At 36.8% G+C, this 26,605-nt stretch overlaps 1 protein-coding gene across 1 annotated transcript in view; it reads left to right on the forward strand.

Moving 5' to 3' along the window:
• The first annotated feature begins 6,569 nt into the window (after positions 1-6,569).
• Positions 6,570-26,605, forward strand: part of Nup133 (nuclear pore complex protein Nup133) — a 390,085-nt gene continuing 370,049 nt past the window's right edge. Inside the window, exons 1-2 of the mRNA XM_090386292.1 lie at positions 6,570-6,796; positions 14,198-14,334. Of these exons, the coding sequence (XP_090242418.1) occupies positions 6,669-6,796; positions 14,198-14,334 (265 nt within the window). The 5' untranslated portion in view covers positions 6,570-6,668. The remainder of the gene's footprint in view (positions 6,797-14,197; positions 14,335-26,605) is intronic.

The raw sequence follows: 26,605 nt of genomic DNA on the forward strand, positions 1-26,605 counted from the left end.
CGCAAAAGCCTCAGCATCTGGACCAGCTGGGTCGGTGTGACTAGAAAACGGAAGCCAGCTGGAGTTGTGAACATTAAAATCACCAAGGAAAATTACCTCACTGTTAGGAAAGTTGGACTGGAGAAAGTTAAGTTGCAAACAGAGGAAGTCATAGAGTTCCAAGTGATTAGTGGATTTCGGAGAACGGTAGAGACAACAGATGAATTTCACAGAATGAGGTAGAGAGATTTTTAAGTCAGAGAAGATCGAAAAGAGGAGATTCCAAATTACCAAGTCTCTGATAGGGAATATCGGAATGGGCATATGCACAAGTACTACCTTTGAGGCGAAAGGAATCATACAGCGAATAATTTGGACAACTGAGATGAGCAGTAGTTGAATCAACCGATAACTGAGATTCTGTCAATAAAAGTACATGGGGTTTGGCAGACTGCAAGTGGGTGGACGTCGTTGAGATTAGGATTGGTTGTTCTCTGTTCGATTTTCCTGTTCTGCTGGAAGAAATACCGTGTGTTTATAAAATAAGTTTCCTATTCAGGAGACCTTTGTGTCAAAACGATTAGAGTTAGCGATATGAAAAGCGATGGGTATGTCATTTATGGTATGGGAAAGCGGTTTGTAGAAGAAAAAAAAAAAAACAAATTAGAAATTAGTTAATATTTACTCCACCCGGGGAAAAACGGCACCTAAAGTTGTCATTTACTTTAAGACACGCTGCTTACGCTAATGACATCCTGTTAGATAAAAGCTAAACGCCATCGTCAATAACCATTATGGCTCTTACAAAAATGGAACCTGCTCTTTTAGTAAAACTGTTCTATTACATGAATATCGGAAACGTAAAGGTTGGCTTAAAAGAACCTCTGACCTCAGTGGGGCTTCGAAAACTAATAAAGAAATTTGAAACCACCCGGGAGTTTAGTGTAATTCCAGGCAGGAGACGACCACGTATCGGAACAGAGGTAGTGGATGAAGTGGCAGTGCAGTGGTCAGAATGCAAAACACTACCGGTCAGTAGTGCCAGACGTTTGTCAAAAGATTTAATTCTTCCTTGGTCTACGGTACGTAAAGTGCTTCGAATAATTTCATGCTTGTTCCCGTACAAGATTCACTTAGTGCAAGTACTAAAATCTTATGATCGGCATCAAAGAATGGACTTAGCTCTACGATTTCTGACTAGAATGGAACTTGATGATGCACGGCTCAAATGACCTTGTGGTCTGATGAGGCACATTTCACTCTTCGTGGGGCTGTAAATGCACAAAACTGCCGAAATGGGGAACTTCTTGTCGATCAATTCTGCATGAAAGACTACTACAAAGTACATACGTTACAGTGTGGTTTGGATTCACAACAGAGTTTATAATCTGATCATTTTTCTTTGAAGAGTCTACACCTCATGCCCCGCCCATAAGTTGTACGGTAACTAGTGCCCGGTACTGCGCTCTTCTAGAAGGTCACATTATTCTCGCTCTGCAAGAAAGGCAATGCTTGGGGACCGTAGTGTGTTCATGCAAGATGGTGTCCTCCCCTCCCCTCCCCACGTTGGTCCACAAGTGAAGGAACTGCTCCATTCAATATTCGGAAATGATCGCATCATTTCTAGAGACTTTCTGCAGTGGTGGCCAGCTCGATCAGCAGATCTCAATCCCTGTGATTTGTAGCTATTGGGATACCTGAAAGAAAGAGTTACCGTGGCATCATACAGACGCTTGTTGATTTCAAAGCAAGCATTAAACAGCTTGTAGCCAACATGCCCAATGAGATGCTACGCGAAACTGTGTCGCATGCAGTCCTCCGGTTTCAAAATGTCACCTCAAGTGAAGGAAAGCACATAGAATTTGTAGATTTATAAATTCTGATATTAAAATCTAATCCTAAGTTAAGTGTTCCATCTCATATTTACACTGCCAATTTCCCCCCTTGTGGCAGAAATTTGAACTAATTTTTTTCTACTACAAATCTCTTTCCCATACCCTAACTGATATACCCACCATTTTCACAACGCTGTCTGTATCCATTTTAACACTAGCGTCTTCTGAATAGGGAAACTTATTTAATAACCACCCAGTACCTTACTTTCCAGAATAAAAAATCCTTGCTGTCCTTGCCTGAGACCGACTAACTTATAAAAGGTCCTCACGTCATTGACGGGATTCGAAGCCGAGCCTTTTCCACCTGAAAGTGTAGGAAAAAATGGTGATCATGACCCCTGACCTACTGCGAGATAAAGCTACAAAGAACATTTTGTTATTTTGTTAAAGCTACTAGTGCAGAACGAACATTACCCCCACCAGACAAAATTTCTGCACTGAATCGACGCTCAATTTGCCATTAGAAAATATGCAAATTGCAAGGCGACAAGACCGATCTATGTGGGGGATATTAATTATAGTAAGTAGTTAATTAGATGGTACAACGTACTGAGCGTCGGCATGTGTAGTTACGTATCGTTATCCAAAAAATGACTCCATCAGTCAAAACTATTAGAAGCACAGCGCAGATTAACTTTCAGGATTGATGTGCAATTTAATGTAATTTAAATTTATTGTGTTCTGTAGTCGATTTGCTATTTGTTGGACGGAAAACCCGAATATCCTGAATTAAAAACCATTCTACCCTCGTCTGAGACCGACTAACGGAGCGACATTGTGAAAAATGCCAATAAAAATTTTTCGTGTCATTGACAGGATTCGAACTCAGCTCTTTTCCATCCGGTGCGGGAAGGATGGTAATTATACGAAATTTGCTACCCACTAGGGCCGCTAATAATGTGGCCTACGATACATAATTTGGGGAGGACAGAGTCACAATTTTTGTAGGTGCAAAAACATATTATTATAACGCTAAAGCTTAAGAATCACGGATTACATATTCTAAGTACAACGACTGTGAATAGCATAGGTAACTTCTTCTAAACTCTAATATATTCAATAATCTGCTTGACCCTTCCAAGTGCGCATCGTCACTGTACTTAAAATGGACAATATATCAGTGAAAATGTCTCAGGTCCCATCCTATCAATGACGTGAGGAATTTTATGTGATTTTTTGCAAACCATAGGTTGATATCTAGCCCCCCTACACACCCATCCACCCACCCACCCACACACACACACACACCTAAGAAACTCTTGCTTTTCTTCTAGCAGACAGGAAACCAACCGAAGAACACGCACACTGTGGTGTATCCAGGTATCATTGTAAGGGGGGAATGCCGACCAGGCTTTTGAGTTTTTTTTTTAGAAAGCCTCCTTCGTTCTTTTTCTTTAATTTCAAAATTTTGGTTTATGCTATGCAGATGATATGAAGCTCTTCATACTGATTTCTCCATACGATGATCTTCCTGTAATAACAGCATCAATGAATAATACGCTCCTGGAATTTGCAAACTACTTCAACCATTTCGGATTAAAAATAAACCCAGAAAAGTCTGAATTTATGATATTCTCCATACAGAAAACGCCCTCTTACATTCAGTCAACAGTGTGTAATTCTCCTATCACCATCGTCAATAAGCACACTGATCTTGGGATTGTTTTTGATTCTACGCTCTGCTTCCCGAACCACATGGACAAGCTGCTCACCCTGGCAACTCGACTCCGATGGATTGCCAAACAGTATTTACATTACATTAATGAAATCACAACTACCAGAAAATATACACTTTATGCATGGTATAACTTCAGGAATGAGTTCCTCATATGTAGACAATAAAAATATTTTATATCAACATAGTTCCGGAAATGCTTGGTTCACGAGTTATTAACTGGAATGTCTTATCTCCCGCAGGTGATTTCCTTCATCGCATGGTACTGACAGAATCTGGTAGTTTTCCATTCCGGCCATGTACTCAAATCAGGAGTAAGCGGAAATGCACTTTACGTACGGTTTGGCCGACAGCAATGCCCTGGCGGCTAGTCGTTTGTACCACGAAAGATTCCCAGAACGAAGATGTTCAGACAGGAAAACGTTTGAAGGTATCCATCGCCGCCTTTGTGAACATGGGACCTTTACACCTCGTTCTGCCTACAGAGGACGACCAAGATCTACGATCCTGAAGTGGAGGGGTGGACCAACTGCCTGGTCTCCACGCTCATTGATTTAAACCCACTAGATTTCTTCTTGTGGGGCCATTTAAAGTCATTGGTGTAGTCGACTCCGGTAGCTGATGTGGAAACTCTGCGCAATCGAATTGTGGCAGGTTGTGAGACAATACGAAACATGCCAGGAATTTGACATCGTCTTCGCGAGTCCATGAGACGTCGATGTGAGTCCTGTATTCAGGCAGAAGGTGGACATTTTGAAAAATTACTGTAAGGTGATGTGAACACTTAAGTGTCATAGACAGACCTTCAAAACTCGTAAACCGAGCATTTCAGGAACTATGTTGATATAAAATATTTTTATTGTCTGCATATGAGGAACTCATTCCTGAAGTTATGCCGTGTATTTCTGAGACACCCTGTATAAAAACCACGGTAAATTTCCGCTTTTATATGCTGCAGAGGTATGGGCATCCGTTGCCCTTAGCACAATTAGGCCACTTCTTTCTGCTGAGTTTTGGCTCTTAAAATGGGACATAAACAAAAATAAACTTCTTCCAAGCTAACGACAACTGAAATGGCCAATCTGTTACACATTCGGAGGCTCCCCACCCTGACTAGGATGAAAGGCCTTACCACAACTATTAAAATGATCGTTGGCAAGATTTCGGCACCATCATTCCGGGACATGTGCTCTTGAAGAGTTGCTCAGCCTTCCCTCAGAGCGACTCCAACTCTGTGTCCACATCTCAGCTGTCTCCATCTAACTGACAGGTTTCTGCCTTTTCAGCTACTTTCAGGTACCCAGTCATTGGATGCTGATCTTAATAAGTTTGCTTGTGACAGAGAATACAAACGCTGCATCCTTGAATTGTACTTTCCTGCTCCTGATCCTTCTCGAAGCGGCATTCAGATAATCTGAATGCCGCAAGCCAACCGCACCATATGAAATGAAGATGGCTTACTAACTTGTCAGTATTATAGTGAGTAATGATGATCTTGCTACCTCATTATATTACTGTGTGTATATAACATTATTTGTTTTCATTTAGATTTTCCTTGTATATTGTGATATAACTGTACTATACTTTGTTTTGGGCTGTACTTCCTTTTATTCACCTACATATATGTTTCCCTGTGTTTAATTTATTAATGTTCTCTGTTTATTATTACATTGTATCATCTCTATTAACCCCTGGCCTGATGGCTGAGAAGGGCAATATTGCAATATATCGATTGTATTATTACTATTATTATTGCAATAAAGATTCTCTACGGGATTCGAACCCGGGCTTTTTCCAACCGGTGAGGGGAGAGCGGTGACGATACAACTGTGCTACCACGCAGACCGCAAATAGCAGTTGCTATTTTCTTTTATAAAATTAAATTATTTTCCAAAGTCTGTAATATTTTGAGTATTTTTTTTAACTCCATTTGGTGTCTATCGCAGACACCACATTTGTCATACTTAAGCTACTTAAGTTCATGCTAACGCAGCAAGTTGCAAGCGAATATATCATCATTGAGAACTTGTGATGTAATATTTTTATTTTTAATTTTAAAGAAGTGCGAAGCTTTTATTGGCAAGTACGTGATGATTTGCAGTTCGTGTAAGCCACCTTTCTGGTCCATTTTCCTGTATTCAGGAAACAAGAGCGGTGTGAGGTACAACTCTACAATGATTCATTTTAGGAGTATTTTTTGGATGACTATATTTTCATGCCCACAACCATACTCGAATTCCTTCTTTTCTTTCCCCCTTATGATAAAGACAGTCTCTGGCTACCTGTAAAGTGGCCAGCGTTGCTTCTTTCTCACGGCGAGTCACAATAGGGCTAGCAACTAGTTGAAATTGTCAACTCAGTATGTTTTTGCCACTACCACAGTAGTTATAATCATCCTCCTTCCCACGTCGGTTAGAAAAGGCTTTGGTTTGAATCCCTGTCAATAACACGAAGAACTGTTATTTCACACAGTGATCGAATTAGTCAGTCTCAGGAGAGGACAGCATATTTTACCTCCGAAACTCGGGTTTTTCAACCAGCGAAACACGCAAACCAACCAGACAACACACGCGGTTTACAGTTATAATACACAAGAGTAGACGAGTTTGTTTTCTTGGGTAATCCTAATATGAAATTTTTTTTAAAACCACCCTTATTCTTCCACATTTTCTCACTGCGTTTACTTTGCGAGCTTAAAGTGTGTGGCTGTCGCGTTGCTGATGTGACTTGGCTTTTTGAAATAGTGTGTTCCTTCCCGCAGCTTATTACTTTTTATTGTGATATAGTAATATTGTGATATAATGAATTTTAAGCCTGTTTCTTCTTTGCGCACATCTCATTCGCGCCGTTCACCACACATGGTTGGGTGTTAGAAGGCTTTGGTCGTGAGTGTGTTATCGCGGTGTGTTTCTAAAGAATGTTGATAAAGCGTAAAGATACGGTTTTGAATGCACAGGTGGGGCTAAATTCGCGCAAAAATTAAAAGGCGGGCTCTTGATTCTCAAAATGTCTGAATTCACACGTGTGTTTTAGTGACTGGCAGTTGACTTTTTTTTTTTAATTGGACATCTTCGTGGTTTTATGGGATTTACTTTTGGTTCTTCAAGAAAAAAATTAAAATGTTTACATCCCGATTGTCAGTAGGTCATACTCCCGTGTCTAGTAAGGTACAGAGGTCGTTTACACCAACTAGCAGACGCAGCGGTTCTTTTTTTGGTCCTGGTTTCAGGTCTCCTTTCACACCTGGGTAAGGTTTTTTTTTTTTTAGTTTTAGAAGGAACGTTCATAATTTCTAAAAAAATATTTAGAAGAGTTTAAAGTTGCCGATCGCCATCGAAATGTAAATGTTAACCATCGAAAACAACACTGATTAGACAGCCGGCATGGAACCACATGATGCCCGATGTAGCTTGTTTTCTTTTCTTTATTTATTTTTTCCTTCTCCTGCTTTCCCCTTACCCCAATTTCAATTTTTAGAGAAAATATATTCAAACCTATTATAAATTTCATTATTGGGACCCAATGAAATTTCTCCGGTGTTTTATGCCTAACGTTGCTTGTGCCCCTTGAGTGTTTACGGTGATTTTTTATTAGATTAAAAAAAAAAAATCTCGAACAGTGGAACTTGTTTCATTTATTGATTATAAAATAATGAATATTTATGTTTAATTTAGTTCTTACAGTACTAGAGAAGTAATAGTAATGAGTCTTTATCGGGAGTATTAACCAATAGTAGAGCCCTGCACCTTTTGGATAAAAGTGGTACTGATCAAACCAATAACGGTTGTGCTTTGTCGGAGTGCAATATATCTAAGTGAATTACATTCAGAAATAGCAGCAATCTTAATAATAACAATGGGCCCTAGATTTTCAAAATAGTGGCGGTCCCAAGTAGGGACTAAAGGTGCTGTAGCTCCCTCCCCCATGATCAAAATGATGTTTTTTTTTTTTACTACCCAGCTTATTACAATGGCTATTAAGATAAAAATGAAGATTAAATTAATTTCCCTACAACTATCTATGTTATTAGCAATATCTTATGTGTGAGGACTGCTTCTAACAATTCCCTTCAGGTTGCGGTGCAAGTCTTCCTTTGGACTTGGTTTTTCTGTTTCGGGGTATGATATACAAATTAAAAAAGGGAGTAACTGTAAGTTTATTGGATATTACTACTAGCCCAGATAATGATCTTAAGGAGAAGTTAAGAATTTGGAATCACATGGTGTCTAACTGGTGCAGACTTGCTGGGATGCTAGTGAGTTTGGTGTTTTACCAGAAGATATTTCCCAAATGTTAAGTATGTTTTATCAAAGAATGTATTGTCGTGGTTTTCTTCTTCCACGTACACTACATACCTTTTGACTGGTCACGGTTCTCTTAGAGCTGAGTTCTATGAAAGAGGACTAGAATCGGACCCATTCTGTTCTTGTGGAGCTGAAGAGAGACATGGAATCATGTGTTATTCTATTGCCATCATTATGTGGCATACAGACAAATTCTTTTAAACCAAGTTCCTGACTTAGAAGAAAATGTCAGTTTCTTACTGCTAGTATTGATAACTTCAATGCTTTCCAGAATTTGTCTTCGGTAATTTTTACTAAAAGAAAGGAGATTCGGACAAATCATAGTGGTAAAGGTATTTGTGGTCTCAGCAGTCTAGATGCTTCTGTGCTGCTTGTAAGCTACTTTATTGAACTGTTTACTAGACTTGCTTGGATAGTTGACGAATGCTAACTTCCTGAGTATTCCCAAGATTATTACAGTGGAGCTTTTGTTGGTGTTTGAACCGAGCTGAGTTTAATGTTTGGCTTGGTTATGAACTGTGATAATATCTTGTGTAGCTGATTTTCATGGTTGCACTGCTCTTTTATTAATCTTAACTACCTCTTTTTTTGGTTTTCAAAATTAGTATTATGGAAATATTTTAATATTTGGTATAATTCTATTGAAAATTGTATACCCCATACAGGCTTTTCATTTTGAAGGGTTTGTTTGAGTGGTTAAATTTGATTAAATTAAAGGGATTTTACTTTTTTTTTTTTTTGCAGGCTCTCAGGTTTCCAACAATTCCCTTGAGAGTGGGATTGCAGGCATCCACCAGTATTGCAGTACTTCCAATGGGTGCAGGATTTGTGCTATATACACATACAGTATTAAAAACTTCCACTTTTCTTTTATATACTTTTTCAGTCCAGGTCTGCTCTGTAGAGTTTCTTTCTACACCACCATAGGCTATCAAGGTGGAAATAGAGTGGGCCAGTAAATCAGTGTCTTATAATGGGGGATTTTAATTTCCCAGAGATTGACTGGAATTTGCGAATTGGTCACTCACACACTAGCAAGGCTTTTGTGGGTAAAGTGCCTGCCTAGCAACCCAAAGGTTGAGGGTTTGAACCCTGCCTCGGGCTTTGATCAGAGTACTGCAAAAACCTTGGGAGGTGCATTATGGCAACAGAAGCCGATGTGCCAAAAACTACCAAAAAAAAAAGGCTTTTATGGATTTATTGGATGATTTGTTTTTTACAGCAGCATGTTTGGGAGGCAGCTAGAGGGAGTAATACTCTTGATCTGATTATATCAGTAGTGATTCTTCATGCATTAAGAATCTGCAGATAAAGGAACCACTAGATGGCAGTGGTCACAGTGTGCTGAAGTATGATTTACTCAAAGAGGTAACTGCCATTACGGGTAAAGGGAAGAGTTTTTGCTTTCGTAAAGGTGACTATGGTGGTCTGAGACAGTATTTAAATTCTATACGGTGGGACCAACTGATGATGTTACCAACAGCAAATTCAAAATGGGAAGCATTCAAAGAATTAATCTTGGAAGCTACTAGGCTTTCATATCAACTAAGAAATATTGTTCAAGATTTAGGCCTAAATGGATGAACTAATTAGACATGTTACATAGAAGAAAAATGCATGGGATACATATAAAATAACAGGTCACACAGAAGCCTATGATAGATATAAGCTGGTCTGTAACCAAGTCACAAAGAAGGTTAGGCAGACGAAGGCAGATTACGAGAAATCTTTGGCAAAGGATGCAAAGAAAAACAGCAACGAGTTCTTTACTTATGTAAACTCTAGAAGGAAGGGAATGAATCAGATTGGTCCACTTGATATCGATGGTTCAACTGTTGATGATCCTGCTCTCTCTCAAACTAAATGAATATTTTGCATCTACATTCACACATGAGGAGTTATTCAGGGAGGGCAATGCCAGAGATGTATTAAACTCTGCAGTAAGCTAGATAATTTTGTAATAACTGAGAGTAAAGTGGAGGAGAAATTGTTGAAGATAAACATAAGAAAGGCACCTGGGGTGGATGGAATCTATCCAGTTATATTAAAGGAGGCAGCAAAGAAAGTAAGCAAACCCTTAGCCATAATTATGAGAGCTTCCCTGGACTCAGGGGAGGTACCCATGGACTGGAGATGTGCAAATGTGATGCCAATCCACAAAGGAGGATCAAAGGGGGAGACAGGTAATTACAGGCCTGTTAGTTTAACTTCTGTTCCAGGGAAATTAATGGAGGCATTTCTCTTAATGGTTTTTTCTTATGATGTACAGTATATTTTTTTCTATTTATGTTCATAATGTTGACCACCTAGTTAAATTAACAAAATTATATTACTAATTTTAATTACATATATTTAGTTAAAAGGAGTCATTTTTTAGGAAAACTGGGACAAAACTTTTTTTTTTCCTCAGGACAACACTAAGACACCCAAAATCAGGACAATCCTCAAGTCACCCAAAATCAGGACAATCCTCAAGTCACCTTCTAGTATTGGCAAAAAAAAATTCAAATTGTGCAGTTTTTGTAGTATCAGCCTTAATAACTGCTATTGTAACCTGTGTACCTTTATTTGTCTCATTTAGCTGTTTAGTATTCTAAGTATTTATCCATTCCTTTTAATATATGTATATAAGCTTGGCAGTTTGATAAAATTATGGAGTTTGTTCCAGTAACTAACCACTCACTAAGTGTTTTTTACATCTATTGTGCAGTTGTCTTTCCTTAATAAATAAATGATGCTTGTGTATATATGTGAAAATTTAATTCTTTTGCAGCCCTAAATATCTCATTCAAGGTATCCAATTTCTAGACTTTGTAGCTTACTCAGATCCATTCTTGTAAGAACACTCACATTTGCATCTACAACTAATCTCATATATTATCTTTTTATACATCCAACATGTTCACACATTTTATAAACACTTTTCAAAGTTGTGTATAGTACTCAGTATGTGCCTTAATCAGTGTTTTAGATAATGAGTTATTCCCTCTATAGCTCTACTAGCTGAGTTTCTGCGTGGCATTTTTTAGAAATATGTCTGCTGCTTTGAACTAAGAGAACCTCATATTAGATTGTATGATTATCCTCAAATCTTTTTCATCTTAAGTTTCCTGCATTCTATGTAATAAACGAACAAAGATTGTTATTATCCACATGTAGGAATTACATTTTTCAGTGTTGTAACTTTGCTGTCTGCTTCACCACATTGGTAGACTTCTGTGATTTAAATTATTCTTTGAGATCTGCAAACATTGGTGTCTAAGGTGCTTTTTTGAGGGACCATATAGGTGATAATTTGATGAAGCCAGGGTAGGGCTATGTGTTGCTGGATCAGGTGGATTTCTCACTTGATTGTAAGGTTACCCTTAGGTTCACTACTATGGAGATGCGTATTGTTTTGCAGAAGAGTCATCCCCACCTCTCCCAGACAGAAACATAGGACTTATGGGTTTGGTCTTAAGCAGTATATGTGGAGTTTATCATACCATCTTTCAGGAAATAAAACAGGAAAAAGTATCACTTTTCCTGTTGATAAAACTGTTTGATGATGCCAGTCTGTATTATAATAAAAATGAGCAAAAGGCAATGTTTAAACCTTATTAATTGTTTTATCATATGCTCTATATAAATCCAATATTTCATAGTAGCATCTGTCTTAATTTGTACGTACTCCTCTATATTTGTATTCCTCATTAATTATGTGTAGTTCGTATATAGAAGAGTACGTGATTTTGAGTGAAAATTGGGCATGTGATAATATAAATAGTGATGCCTATGAAATTTTGAGGATAAGGCTTTTTTTTTTTAGTTGCTAGTTAAATTACATAATTTCAGCAGCATAATTTTGTAATTTGTGTTCAGCCACAACTTTTTAAAAAATGAATTCTGAGATTTTTATAAAAGATCTTTGATGTTTTACCTCTTTCTGAAGTGTTTATATTGTTTTTTCTTTTAGTAAATAATACAGGGATTACCTTGATCTCTTTGTAGGTAGGCTTCTTATCCAACTCTCCTAGTCCATCACATAAATTAATCAAAATACAATGAATTTAATAAACTACATTTTAATGTGTGCCATAATGATAGCTACGACATCGACACCGGAATCACTGTCAAGGCGGCACCTCTGTAGCCAGGTGGGCAGGAGTAGCAGTGCGTAGCACACGCTTCTTGATTAGACCGGGGTTCAAGCCTGTGACCACCAAATACGGAGAATGCGGAAAGGTCAGGGAATGACCACCGCATATCCCGGAGCAATATGGCCTTAGTTGCTAATGCTCCTTAAAAACCTGCGTCTCCATAGCCAGGTGGGAAGGAGCAGCAGTGCGTAGCACACGCTTTTTGATTAAACCGGGGTTTGAGCCCGTCACCACCAAATACGGAGGATGCGGAAAGGTCAGGGAATGACCACCGCATATCCCCGGAGCAATATGGCCTTAGTTGCTAATGCTCCTAAAAACAAAATAACAACAACATCCTAAAAAACCAAATAACAACTGTCGAGGCCCCAACCCAACTCCAAAACTATCAACCGTGATGCAACCATCAGTATAGGAAAACATTATGTTAAATTTACTCATAGTAGAAAGAACAACTAAATAAGAATTATGTGAAGACAAATTTCTTCTTCCTTAAGTTAGATGGAAACTTTTCGATACTTCGTGTTCATAGGACGAAATGAGACTAAATACGTCGGTGCGTAAGTATTTAAAAGAAATTTAGTCCTCATCATGCATGTGTTTATAGGACCAATCATCCGTATTCAAAAAGGTCTACGAATATTAATTGAGTTTTTACGGAGTTTTATTTCAAGCGTTTCAGCAATAAGTAATTTACTATAATTATGCTGAATATTAATTATTTGACTTCATTAAAGAGAAAGAAATGTGCCTCAAGAAATGCATGATCTCGTCTATAGCATTTCGTGTAAAGACTCTGACTCGGTTTACATTGGATCTACTCTGTGGGGGGGGGGGGTGAATTTTCGTGTTAAACAACACGAGGCTTCTGTATGTGCGGCATGAGCAAACACTTCAGAGTTGGCATTCCATGCTGTGAATGAGGCACAGTCCTTTCTTTTTAATGAAGCCAAAATAATTAATATTCAGCATAATTATAGTAAATTACTTATTGCTGAAATTCTTGAAATGAAACTCCATAAAAACTCAGTTAATATTTGTAGACCTTTTTTAATATTGGATGATTGGTCCTATAAATATAGTCCTTCAACTAAATAAGAAATCACGTATTTCTTATTTAGTTGTTCTTTCTACTATGAGTAAATTTGACATGTTTTCCTATACTGATGGTTGCATCACGGTTGATAGTTTTGGAGTTGGGTTGGAGCCTCAATGGTGATTCTGGGTTATTAAGTTGGTGTTGTAGCTATGTTATGGAACACATTAAAATGTAGTTTATTAATTTTATTGTATTTTAATTAATTTACTTGACGGACTAGGAGAGTTGGATAAGAAGTCTTCCTACAAAGAGAGTCCTTTAGTATTATTTACTAAAAGTAACAAAAAATATAGGAGATATTGAGCAGATAATAGCTCTTGTTATATTATATTGTTTTTTTCATATGTGGGCTCTGACGGTAGGTATATAGATCTACATTTTGAAAGTCACTTCAAGTAATATGCCATTCAAATACAAATTGCCTTCAAATTTTTCCAGTACATACTGTCTTGTATTATCTGTATTTCCAGTTAATTGTAGACACAGTTTATAATAGATAGTAACATAAAAATAATTTTGCAAGTCAAGGGCATCTCTCTGCTTCAGTTCCCAAATTTGGTCTCATAGAATATGAAATTGAGGAAATCATCTGGAATTCATATCTGGAAGTTGATAAAATTGAAACAAGTGATATAGAAATAGATGTAGAGGATATTATTACATTAAAAAATAAATGACTGAATGTAACAGTTTTTTTTTTTTTTGTTGTTGCATTTTTTAAAATTCCAATTTACTTTACTAATTTTACTATAGCTTGGAGCAGTAAAGTCAAAATATGAACTAGTTAATATTTGGAAGCAACCACTTATGTACAAGGTTTCCATTTTTACAAAATTTCAAAATTCCACTAAAAAACTTGCTCTACCTGCTTTACTTGCACTACCTGGGGTCCCATATATGTTCAGAAAACTCGCATGTGAAAGGGTTAATTTATTGAAATTTATCCTAAATATAAACAGTTTTACAAGCCCCTTCAGCAATGCAAAAATATATAATGGAAGAGACAGAGAATGAGAATTATTTTCTTAATTAACTGATATAAATTTTACTAATTACTTCTCTGGAAAACAGTTTCAAAATTAACATTTAAAAGTAATTTTCTGCAGATTGGGCACACCTCGTAGTCAGTCTCTTAGTTGTTCCTTTCAAACATCTGTTATAGTAGAAACAGCTCACCATGTTGTTGAAAGTTATGGCATGCCACTGCCGGTGTTGGTCACCGAAGCTATCACTTTGGCAGAAAGTAAGTGTTTTATTTATTAAAATTATATATGAAGAGTTGAATGTTAGTATTAAATTAATTATTGCTGTCACAAGTATTTGTGATTTCTCTCCTACATCTCCTATTTAAACAGACTAGTTTAATGATTTCCAAGTTCACCAGGTGAAAATATAGAATTACTCATGTCACAGTTCATGTCCACAGGTTATTGCAAAATTTGCAATAATATTCCTGCAGTCTTTGTCTTTTAAACTCTCTGACCACAGATGTTCAGAGAAGTTTAAAAGGAAAATTTTTTGTTTATAACAGAGGGAAATTATATTACCCCATCAGTTTCTGGGGGGATGCCATGTGTTGTACTGCACTTAGGTTTAAATTACAGAAATTGAAATAATGATGTGCAATTGATATAAAGAATTCCATTTAGTGAAAGTAATATTGTATGATTTATGATTAAAGCACAACAATATATTCTATATGATTTATGAATAACATTAATAATAGCTTTGAGGTTGCACTTGGAGATTATAATGAGGTTGTGCAACCTAATTACCATATTCACAGAAAGAGGTAATGAAATAGTCACTCAAATCATCAGCAAATATAGGCCACAAGTGAAAAACTTGTGTAACTGGTGTAAATGATAATCCTATTCAAAATTTAACCTGTCTATATAGTAATGTTATGCTCTATACCAGGGGTGGCCAACAAGTCGATCGCAATCTACCAGTCACTTTCAGCTTTAATTTTGGTCAATCACGACAAATTTTAAATATATATATATATAAATGGATTAGTCAAAATCTAAATATTATTATTATGCGCGTCCCACTGCATACTTGTATTAAAAATCCGTTGAACCACGTGACTACTCTTGTTGCTGTGCAGCTGCTAGGCTTGTCTAGTGAAAATTCAAGAAGTTACGTGGTGGAGAGCATAGTGTATGTGTCGAATTCTTATTTAGCTTATTTAATATTAATAACTGGACAGTACTTATACGTTAATTTAATACCCTTTGATTTAAAATGAATACTACGAAAAAGAGTAAAACATATAATTTTCATCAAGAGTGCAAACTAGAATACTTTTTTGTAATGATAAAAGAAAAATGTTGTCGTTTGATTTGCACTGTTTCCGTGGCTATACCCAAAGTGGAAATTTAGAACGGCACTTCAGTGCACTCCATCTCCATGGTAAATACCAATCGGATTTTTCACCTAATAGTGACCTTAGAAAATAATTTAAAAGAATGTAAATCCAGATTATTTGCACAACAAAATTTCTTCATGACACCTAATTTACAATCTAAAGCAGTAACTGTAGCATCATTTAAAGTGAGTCATCTTCTTGCAAAAAAATGCAAACCATATTCTGATGGTCAATTCATCAAAGACGTATTTTTAGAAATAACAGATTCTCTTTGAAAATTTTAAGAACAAAAATGAAATTAAGTGCTCTTCAAGATCTGCAATTTATCTCGAAATAATGTGATGTGACGCATCAAAAAAATGAGTAAAAATGTGAGCGAACAAATTGCACGCTTATATTGCTAATTGTATGTCCTTTTCTTTACAACTGGATGAATCTACAGACGTCAGTAATACAGCTCAATTGCTCATTTTTATTCTTATGGTTTTCGATGATTCTGCCACTAGAGAAGAACTGCTGGGTATGGTTTTGTTAAAAGAAAGAACTAGAGGTGTTGATATTTTTAATGCATTCAAAAATTTTATTGAAAAAATTAAGTTACCACTATTTAAGCTCGTATCAGTAACAACAGATGGAGCTAAAGCAATGTTGGCATCTTTACAGATTCATTGCATCATGCCAAAAGGATGATGAATTCCCAAATTTTTTGAGTTACTACTGTATCATTCACCAACAAGTGTTAGCCAGCAAAAGATTAAATACTAAAAGTATTATGGACATAGCTTTCAAAATCATGAATTCCATCAGAGAACAATCTCTTCAAAGGAGACTTTTCACAATGCAAATCTATGAAAATGAACCAGATCTGATATTACACATAGCTATGAGGTGGCTGAGTTAATAAGTTTTTGCAGAGATTTCTAAATTTTTGCTGAATGAAATTATAAAAATTTGTTGATCGAAGGGGAGATAATTATTAGCAGCTACAAGATATGGAGTGGTTGTGTGATCTGGCTTTTTAGGCAGATTTTACCAGTAAATTAAGTGATCTGAATTTGGAATTACAAGGGACAAATTAAAATGTGGGTGACATGATTCTTAGTATTTATGCATATAAATATCAGTTTTTGGCAATGGCTAAGGATCTCAAAGGGAAAAAAAAAAAAAAAATTCAATCATTTTACAAATATGCAAGATCATTTGCAAAAATATCCTGTTTTTGGATTTAATAGTGAGAAATATGTTTCTGAAATTGCGAAAATTGTGGATGATTTTGAAACCAGATTCATTGATTTTAAAACAATTGAAGACATTGTTCAATATATCTGAATTTGGAATTACAAGGGAAAAATTAAAATGTGGGTGACATGATTCTTAGTATTTATGCATATAAATATCAGTTTTTGGCAATGGCTAAGGATCTCAAAGGGAAAAAAAAAAAAAAAAATTCAATCATTTTACAAATATGCAAGATCATTTGCAAAAATATCCTGTTTTTGGATTTAATAGTGAGAAATATGTTTCTGAAATTGCGAAAATTGTGGATGATTTTGAAACCAGATTCATTGATTTTAAAACAATTGAAGACATTGTTCAATATATCTGAATTTGGAATTACAAGGGAAAAATTAAAATGTGGGTGACATGATTCTTAGTATTTATGCATATAAATATCAGTTTTTGGCAATGGCTAAGGATCTCAAAGGGAAAAAAAAAAAAAAAAATTCAATCATTTTACAAATATGCAAGATCATTTGCAAAAATATCCTGTTTTTGGATTTAATAGTGAGAAATATGTTTCTGAAATTGCGAAAATTGTGGATGATTTTGAAACCAGATTCATTGATTTTAAAACAATTGAAGACATTGTTCAATATATTTCTTATCCATTTAATGTTGACTTAGATATGAAACAAATTTCAGAAAAAATCGCCGAGATTTTTCACATAGAGCAAATATTACTTGAAAATGAAATTATTACATTTCGAAACGATATCGTCCTAAAAGCCAGATCATCAGAAAAAGATTTTTGTAAATATGTTTGCAGAGAAAAGTACCCAGATGTAAAAAAATGCAGTGAACTTTTAAATTCCTGTTTTCGTTCCACATATCTATGTGAATCGGTCTTTTCTTATTTGAAACAAACAAAGATGAAGAATTAATCTACTCTTACAGACTTGCATACAGAAGATTCTTTAAGGTTGGCCTCATCATAGTATATCCCTGATTTTGAAAGCTTGGCAGATGACACGAAGGCACAAACTTCACATAAATTAAAAATGTAAATACATATGAATTTAAAACAAGAATTCTAAATTGTATTTAATTTTAAAATTTATAAACAACATTTTTCAATATGTGTTTAACTTTTTTAACCATGTGCAGTGAAATTCTTGAGATGGTAGATCATGGCATATTTTGAACAAAACAAGTAGATTGCATCACAAATTAAGTTGGCCCTCCCTGCTCTGTACAAAATGACTGAATTTTGCATCTGGTCAGATCAAACAATGTAGTGTAGGGCTGACTGAGTCATAATATCATCCCAAGGTAGCAGATGGAGAATTTCATTACAGTGTGTCTATAGGAGAGGGATGGGGTGATTATGCTGCTTGAAGGCAGTCAGATAATTTTCAGAATTTGATCACGCCTGTGCTAGTTGGAAGTTGTCTTTGTGATGTGAAAGCACTTGTGTTAAAGGAAAGATAATAATGATTGGTGGGGGATTACAGGGCAGATGACTTGTGAAAATTATGATGAAAATCTCCTTAGGCAAATTGAATGAAAAAGCAAGATGGGTAATTTTAATGTAGTACTTATAGACTGATAATTGTAGGCTGGAAGTACACAAAAGTGGGATCAAATTTTTAATCAGCTGGATGACTGTTATTTATTCCACTACATTGGTTTAACATCACCATAGTTAGACACATTATGGCCTTTGCTGCTCTTGTGCCGTAAAGACTACACACAAACCACTATGTTGGAGGATACAAGAGGCTCAAATGTTCTTATTTTCTCATCAAGGAAATGAGCAATATCAAGAATATAATATTGCAGGAACCAATAAAGGTTGTGTTCAAAAATATTCCAACAGGTAAGGGCCTTCAATTTCAGTGTGGTGGGGGGAGGAGAACCAGAGCAGTTTGAGGCATTTCTTGAGTTCTATTATATGAAGTATTTAAACGATTTATCATGGAAGCCACTAAGACTTTTACTCCAATGGAGAAGTACTACAGTAGAAAGATGCCAAAATAGATGACAACAAAGCTAAAAGATTGAATTGAAGAAACAAAAAAAAGTATGCAATACTCTCGTTCTGTTTTGTATGACAGTTATAAGCAAGAATATTTGTAACAAAACCACTGATGAGGTAAGATAGGAGAAATCTAAATATAAGAAATGCCTGGCAGAATGAGCTAAAGAACAGGGACATGGAGTTGTATTCTTTTGTGAATGCAATAAATTGCATTCACAAAAGAAGAGTCTAGCTGGTTTACTTCTTTAGAAGAGTAAACCAGCTAGGCACTGTAAAGGATGGCAGTGGAATCATAGATACTTTGCAATGAACACTTGAAACTTTGCAATTTACACTTGAAAGTGTATTAGAACTAGAAAGAAATGGTAATAAGCTTGCTGTAAAATAGGAGGTATAATGATTTTTGAGAAGTAGCTATCGGAAAAGCTACTGAGAGAGAGGGTTAAACCCAAGGGGTGAACATTATAAGCCCAGTTAGCCTAAAAAAAGCAGCATGTGAGTGTATCGTTTGTTTGTTATGTTGTTTGTTATTTGATTTTTAGGAGCATTAGCAACTAAGGCCATATTGCTCCGGCATATGCGGTGGTCATTCTCTGACCTTTCCGCATCCTCCGTATTTGGTGGTGACGGGCTCGAACCCCGGTCTAATCAAGAAGCGTGTGCTACGCACTGCTGCTCCTTCCCACCTGGCTACGGAGGCGCCACTGTGAGTGTATCAAACCATTATTAATTTTAATGAGATTATCATTATATCAAAATAACAGTTATTTTGATATAATGCTAAGGGTATACTTATGGATACTTATGGCTAAGGGTTTGCTTACTTCCTTTGCTGCCTCCTTTAATATAACTGGATAGATCCCATCCACCCCGGGTGCCTTTCTTGTGTTTATCTTCAACAGTTTCTCCTCCACTTTACTCCCAGTTATTTCAAGATTCTGTAGCTTACTGCTAGAGTTGAATACACCTCTGGCATTCCCCTTGCTGAATAACTCCTCATGTGTGAATGTCGATGCAAAATATTCATTTAGTTTGTTAGCTACCTGAGCAGGATCATCAACAGTTGACCCATCAATATCAAGTGGACCAATCTGATTCATCCCCTTCCTTCTAGAGTTTACATAAGTAAAGAACTCTTTGCTGTTTTTCTTTGCATCCCTTGCCAAGGATTTCTCGTAATCTGCCTTCGCCTGCCTAACCTCCTTTGTAACTTGGTTGCATATCAACTTGTATCTATCATAGGCTTCTGTGTCATGTGTTAATTTGTAAATATCCCATGCATTTTTCTTCTCTGCCATATGCCTCATTAGTTCATCTGACATCCATTTTGGCCTAAACCTTGAACAGTATTTCTTAGTTGGTATGTAAAGCCTAGTAGCTTCCAAGATAAGTTCTTTGAATGCTTCCCATTTTGAATTTGCTGTTGGTAACATCATCAGTTGGTCCCACTGTATAGAATTTAAATACTGTCTCAGTCCATCGTAGTCGCCTTTACGGAAGCAATAACCCTTCCCTTTACCCCTAATGGTAGTTACCTCTTTGAGTAAATCCCACTTCAGCACACTGTGATCACTGCCACCTAGTGGTTCATTTATCTGCAGATTCTTAATGCATGAAGAATCACTGCTGATAATCAAATCAAGAGTATTCCTCCCTCTAGTTGCCTCCCGAACATGCTGATGTAGAAAACAATCATCCAATAAATCCACAAAAGCCCTGCTAGTATGTGAGTAACCAGTCCCCAAATTCCAGTCAATATCTGGGAAATTAAAATCTCCCATTATAAGACTCTCTGATTTACTGGCCCACTCTATTTCCCTGTACAGTTCCTTATTATACTCATCAACAACTCATCAGCAAGAACAACCTGGCAGAGAGGTATTGCTGCTTACTGACAATTCTCCAGAAAACTTATGGGTTAGCTGATGGGTTTTAACTTGGCAATAGCATCCTGTCCACTCACAGGACCAGTAGGAAAATATTTATTGTTGGTGATTCACTGGTTGGGGATCAGTAGTTGTTACTTTGTGTACCTTCTTATTAGTCTTGTATTTGATGCAGCTTGAACTAATTTATATTATTTTTCACTTTGTAAAAGAGACCACAAGACCCTTTATGTTATCCCATTTGTGGCTCGCATCATACAGTTTTCGGTAGTGGAATGCATTCTTTCATCACAATGCTAAATTACATATTTCAGTTTTATGTTTGAATTATTATATTAAAATGGATCTTTTGTTTATAATGATTATAAAATGTTTATAATGATTATGATTAGTGGCTGCACTATTTTGATAAATAATCAAAGGGTTTTGCTAAATAATTATTTTTAAAAGTTTAAAAACTGAAAATTAAAATTGATTTTTTTTTTTTTTTTTTGCATAAAAGTATAATTTTTATTGTAGGGGGGACTGCTTGTGTATGGCTGCCGAATGGTACAGGAACCTTGAAAAGAATATAAATGATTGATTATACGTAATTATTTTAAGTTTACAATTTAATTTAACACAGGGAATAAATAATTTATTATTTTTTTATTTTATTTTCATTGAAAAATGTTAATTTCAAGGTGTTTTCTGAATTAATTTGTTGTGCTGCAATGATGCCAATGTTCTGTGGAATAAACATCTCAACAAATTTAAATTTGGCAGTAATTAATAGTATCATTTTTCTGTTTTGTGGTACTAACCCATTTCTAAATTTTTAAGTGCAATTAATAAACTTTTTGTTTTGTTAACACGAATGAGTATTTCTAGTGGCCAAAAACACATTACTTAAACAAGTTGAATTATTATTAAAAGACAAATAATAAATGTGATAAGTATCGCATGTTGCCTGTCAGAGGATGCCATACCACACATGTTATAAAACTCAGCTGAACTACTGCCAGGTTAAAGGCAATTTTCTGCCTCCTACTACAACATTACTCTTACAGCCCATGGATCAGGATGTGATTGCTAATTTAAAGTATTACTACCATACAGTCACATTTGGTAAATGTTTCAAGGCCATAGATAAAACAAGCCCAATTTAAGGGAATTATGGAAAAGTTTTAAATGTCAAGAATATAATTGACAATTGCCTAGGATAAAATCAGTTTCCACTGTATAAATGCTACATGGAGAACAGTTGTAGTCTGATTGTGTTCAACGATTTCCCAGAATTCCAAAAGGAAACCCAAAGAATTCAGGAAAAGATTTTGCAACAAGGTAGTCAATTGGGCATGGAATTAGAACTCTGTAATGTTGAAGAACTGTTGGTGGTACATGCTGAGCTCAGCACTCAAGACCTGTTCAACTGAATGAATTAAAAGGCTCACAGTAGTTACGTGATGAACACATAGAAAAGCCAAGAACTTTGATGCTGATAGATTTATTCCATCATTGGAAATCAGTGAAGGAATTTTTAGATGAGAACCTTAATTCAGAGATATTTTCTAAGATCATTAGGAATGTTGAAACTTGATCTTCTTTGCTACAGGCAAGTTCTGAGTGAAAGGAAAAAGGCTAGTGTGTAATCAGCTCTAGATTCATTTTGCAAGGAGAAAGACTATGTCACCAAGGATCCATAATCTTCACTTCTAGACTTAAGTTCCTGATATTAGATGGACAACAATTCATCCTTCAAGGAGTACTACACAGTAAATTGATGTGCACATTGCATCTTGAAATCAGTAAAAGTATTGTGCATTAGGTTTTCTTTATTCGAAAAATAAGTCGTGTGTGAAAGTTTATAGCTTCCTGGGAATGAAAACCATTATAACACACGAGTATATTTTCCTTATCTGTTGTTTCCTTAACCATTGCACTTTTTTGGAACCAATTAATGATGGATATTGAAGGCCTGCTGTATTAAGGAGCAACAGAAAGCTGAATCCCACGAAGTTTATCTTTGGGTGGATCTTGTTGTAGTTCTTTGGAATAAATCACTTGCAGAAAGGGTCGTAAGGGTAAAAGTGGAATTGTATACAGGTATCACCCACATAGCGCTGTTAATTGCAGCCATAAGAACAGCTGGATGAAACTGTGAAGTGGGGAAGATTTATCCATAGAATATAACATAAATACTTGTATTTTTAACTGGTTAGCATGATCAATGTTTCTGGCTCATTTAAGACACCATTTCTTTTTTTATAATATTAATTGTAGCAGCAATTTTTAAAGCTTAAATAATTTAAATAGATAATGTGATAAAACATACACTGAGTGATCACTAAATTATGACCACCTGCCTAATGCATTGTTGGGCTACTGTTTGCACGGGTAACATCTGTCATTTGCCTAGGCATTGACTCCACTAGATGTCTCAAGATGATTGTATTGCTGCTTGCATACTAGTAGTAGTAGTGGCATATGATGCAAGAAAGCAAGTGTATGAGTTTATGCAGCATCAGCCAAAAAAAAAAAAAAAAAAAAAATCACACCATCCCCTCCAAATGCCTGTCCAGTTCCTCCTTAAATTTATTCAACCTATCAACTTCCACAACGACAAATGGAAGTTTGTTCCAGCAATTAACCACTCGCTGGCTAAAGGCAAATTTCCGCACATCTATTCTACATCTGTCCTTTCTTAATTTGAATTTATGCCCCCTTAGGTTCGTAATCTGAACAAGTGGAAGGATCCCATCAGAATTCAGCGTGCTCAACCCATTCAAGGCCTTATACACCTCAATCAGATCACCGCACAGGTGCCTAGTCTCCAGCCATTGCAATTTGCAGAACTTAAGCCTCTCTTGATAAGAGGATCCCTTCATTCCCCTCACCAATCTTGTTGCCCTTCTCTGTACACGCTCAAGCAAATCTACATCCTTCCTAAAATGAGGCCTCCAGACCTGTATGCAGTACTCAAGGTGTGGCCTAACCATTGCCTTATTGGAATAGATGACAGTTGCTTGTCCGTATGTCTCACTTTCCATTCCAAAACATCTCACAGGTATTCAATTGAATTAAGGTCAGGTAAATTTGGAAGCCAGTCAAGAATATTTTCAGTGTTCCTTCAACCGCTATTGCACAGTGTGGGCCTGGTGCACATTATCATCTTGGAAGATCCTGTTTCTATCTGGGAAAAAATGCGGCATGGCAGGTTGCACGTGGTCTCCTAAGAGCTGCTGGAACTTACCAATGACCTTACCTAGACCTTACCAATGAAATGTTGGTCTATATATACACTATGGGCCCCGGTTCTTGCCAGCAAAACATGCCATATGTACTTATGCAATCGACACGAGTCCATGGACTCGTGTTGCTTACACTTGGTTGTTTGCCGTGAAACCTCATTGCATTAGTACAGAGGCATATTAGTATTAGTAACGGCCGCATGGTGCAAGAAAGCCTATGGCTTATGCTGCACCAGCCAAAAAAAAAAAAAAAAAAAAATCCGAACAAAACAATGATAAAAACAAAAAAAAAATAAAAATAAATAAAAAGGAAATTAAGCCTATCATCCTATGCGCTTCCCTTACCCGAAAGTACTATCCAGATAACCTTTGAATTTCCCCAAACTGTCAGCTTCTACCACCCATGAAGGCAACTTATTCCAATAATTTATAACTCGCTAGCTAAAATAAAACTTCCTGCAGTCCAATCTAAACATTTCCCCCCGTAACTTGAATTTATGTCCCCTAGTTCTAGCATCATTTATAATCTTGAAAATTTTGACCTCATTCATTTTACTGATGCCTCTCAGAGCCTTAAACACCTCAATCAAATCTCCTCTAAGGTGTCTAGTTTCCAAACTCTGCAACCCTTGCATCGCGCACACACATCTTTGTGTGCGCGCGATGCAAGGAGTGTATCGATATCGGGCAACAACTCGGCGTTCTTGTGGGCCTATATGAGAGCTTGAAGGACAGGGTGGATGCCCTCGAAGAAACTAAATTGAGGGGCCCATCAAGCTCTCAGCTGCCCACATCAACGCCAGAGCTTGCACTTGGGCATCGCGTGACACAGAGACAACCCCTAAGGCAAAATGCGCTGGTCCCGAAGGAACTAGTAGTTGTTGGTGACTCTATTGTCAGGGAAACGGCGAACATGCTTTGTAAAAAAGATAGGTGGAACAGGACCAGGGTATGTCTGCCAGGGGCAAAGGTTGATGACGTTGTAGAGCGAATATCATCTTTTAAGGGCACAAAACGTGATATAGTTGTACACGTTGGCACTAATAATATTAAGAGTAGGAGACCGGCAGAATTACTTAACAAGTACAGGTCACTGTTGAACAAAAGCCGAGAATTAGGGTTGAATTTGAAAGTGTCTGCAATTCTGCCCAGACACGATAGGAGGGAGTATATGATGAGAGCCTTGTCGATCAATTCGGCCCTGGAGGGATTGTGCAAGGATCAAGGGGTAGAATTTTTTTCAGCCTGGACTGTACTTGTTAACAGGAGAGATTGCTTCTACAGGGATGGGATACACTTAAATAGAAAGGGTGCAAGAATATTTGCTGATGCTATTGAGGCAGTGTTAGGTGGGTCGGAAAACTGCTAGCTTGGGGGGAGACAAAGACCAATAGATTGACAGTAGCCACTGGCAGAGGTGAAAGAGATTCTTGCACTGCTTCTATTAGAATGAGCAGAAGCCTGAAAAACAAGATGCATGGTATTTCAGAGACTGCTGGGAGCCATTGCGGTACAAGTAAACACATGGGTTGTGTTAGGGTAGCTAAGAATAGAAACAGGTGCAGGTATACTTGCGTGTACACCAATGCTAGGAGTTTAGTAAATAAATTTGATGAATTTGAGGTATTGCTCAAAACATCGAAGGCAGATATTGTTGGGATATCAGAGACGTGGTGTCACACAGATATAAGGGATGCAGAACTGCAATTTGGGGAGTACAACATCTACAGAAAGGATAGGAAGGGGGGAGGGGTTATGCTATTAGTTAAGAAACACATAAAAACCAAGGAAGTGAAGCCAGTGGACATCGCTGGACAGTGCAGTATGGAGTCAGTTTAGTGTGACATAAACATTGGGAGATCAAAATTGAGAGTAGGAGTGTGCTATATTCCTAATGACTCTGATGAGTATAATAAGGAACCGTACAGGGAAATAGAGTGGGCCAGTAAATCAGAGTGTCTTATAATGGGAGATTTTAATTTCCCAGATATTGACTGGAATTTGGGGGCTGGTTACTCACACACTAGCAGGACTTTTGTGGATTTATTGGATGATTGTTTTCTACATCAGCATGTTTGTGAGGCAACCAGAGGGAGTAATACTCTTGATTTGATTATCAGCAGTGATTCTTCATGCATTAAGAATCTGCAGATAAATGAACCACTAGGTGGCAGTGATCACAGTGTGCTGAAGTGGGATTTACTCAAAGAGGTAACTACCATTAGGGGTAAAGGGAAGGGTTATTGCTTCCGTAAAGGCGACTATGATGGACTGAGACAGTATTTAAATTCTATACAGTGGGACCAACTGATGATGTTACCAACAGCAAATTCAAAATGGGAAGCATTCAAAGAACTTATCTTGGAAGCTACTAGGCTTTACATACCAACTAAGAAATATTGTTCAAGGTTTAGGCCAAAATGGATGTCAGATGAACTAATGAGGCATATGGCAGAGCAGAAAAATGCATGGGATACATACAAATTAACACATGACACAGAAGCCTATGATAGATACAAGTTGATATGCAACCAAGTTACAAAGGAGGTTAGGCAGGCGAAGGCAGATTACGAGAAATCCTTGGCAAGGGATGCAAAGAAAAACAGCAAAGAGTTCTTTACTTATGTAAACTCTAGAAGGAAGGGGATGAATCAGATTGGTCCACTTGATATTGATGGGTCAAGTGTTGATGATCCTGCTCAGGTAGCTAACAAACTAAATGAATATTTTGCATCGACATTCACACATGAGGAGTTATTCAGCGAGGG

The sequence above is a fragment of the Mastigoproctus giganteus genome, chromosome 1, assembly GCF_048544385.1.
Source record: "Mastigoproctus giganteus isolate SK-2022 chromosome 1, ASM4854438v1, whole genome shotgun sequence".
Classification (NCBI taxonomy): Eukaryota; Metazoa; Arthropoda; class Arachnida; order Uropygi; family Thelyphonidae; genus Mastigoproctus; species Mastigoproctus giganteus.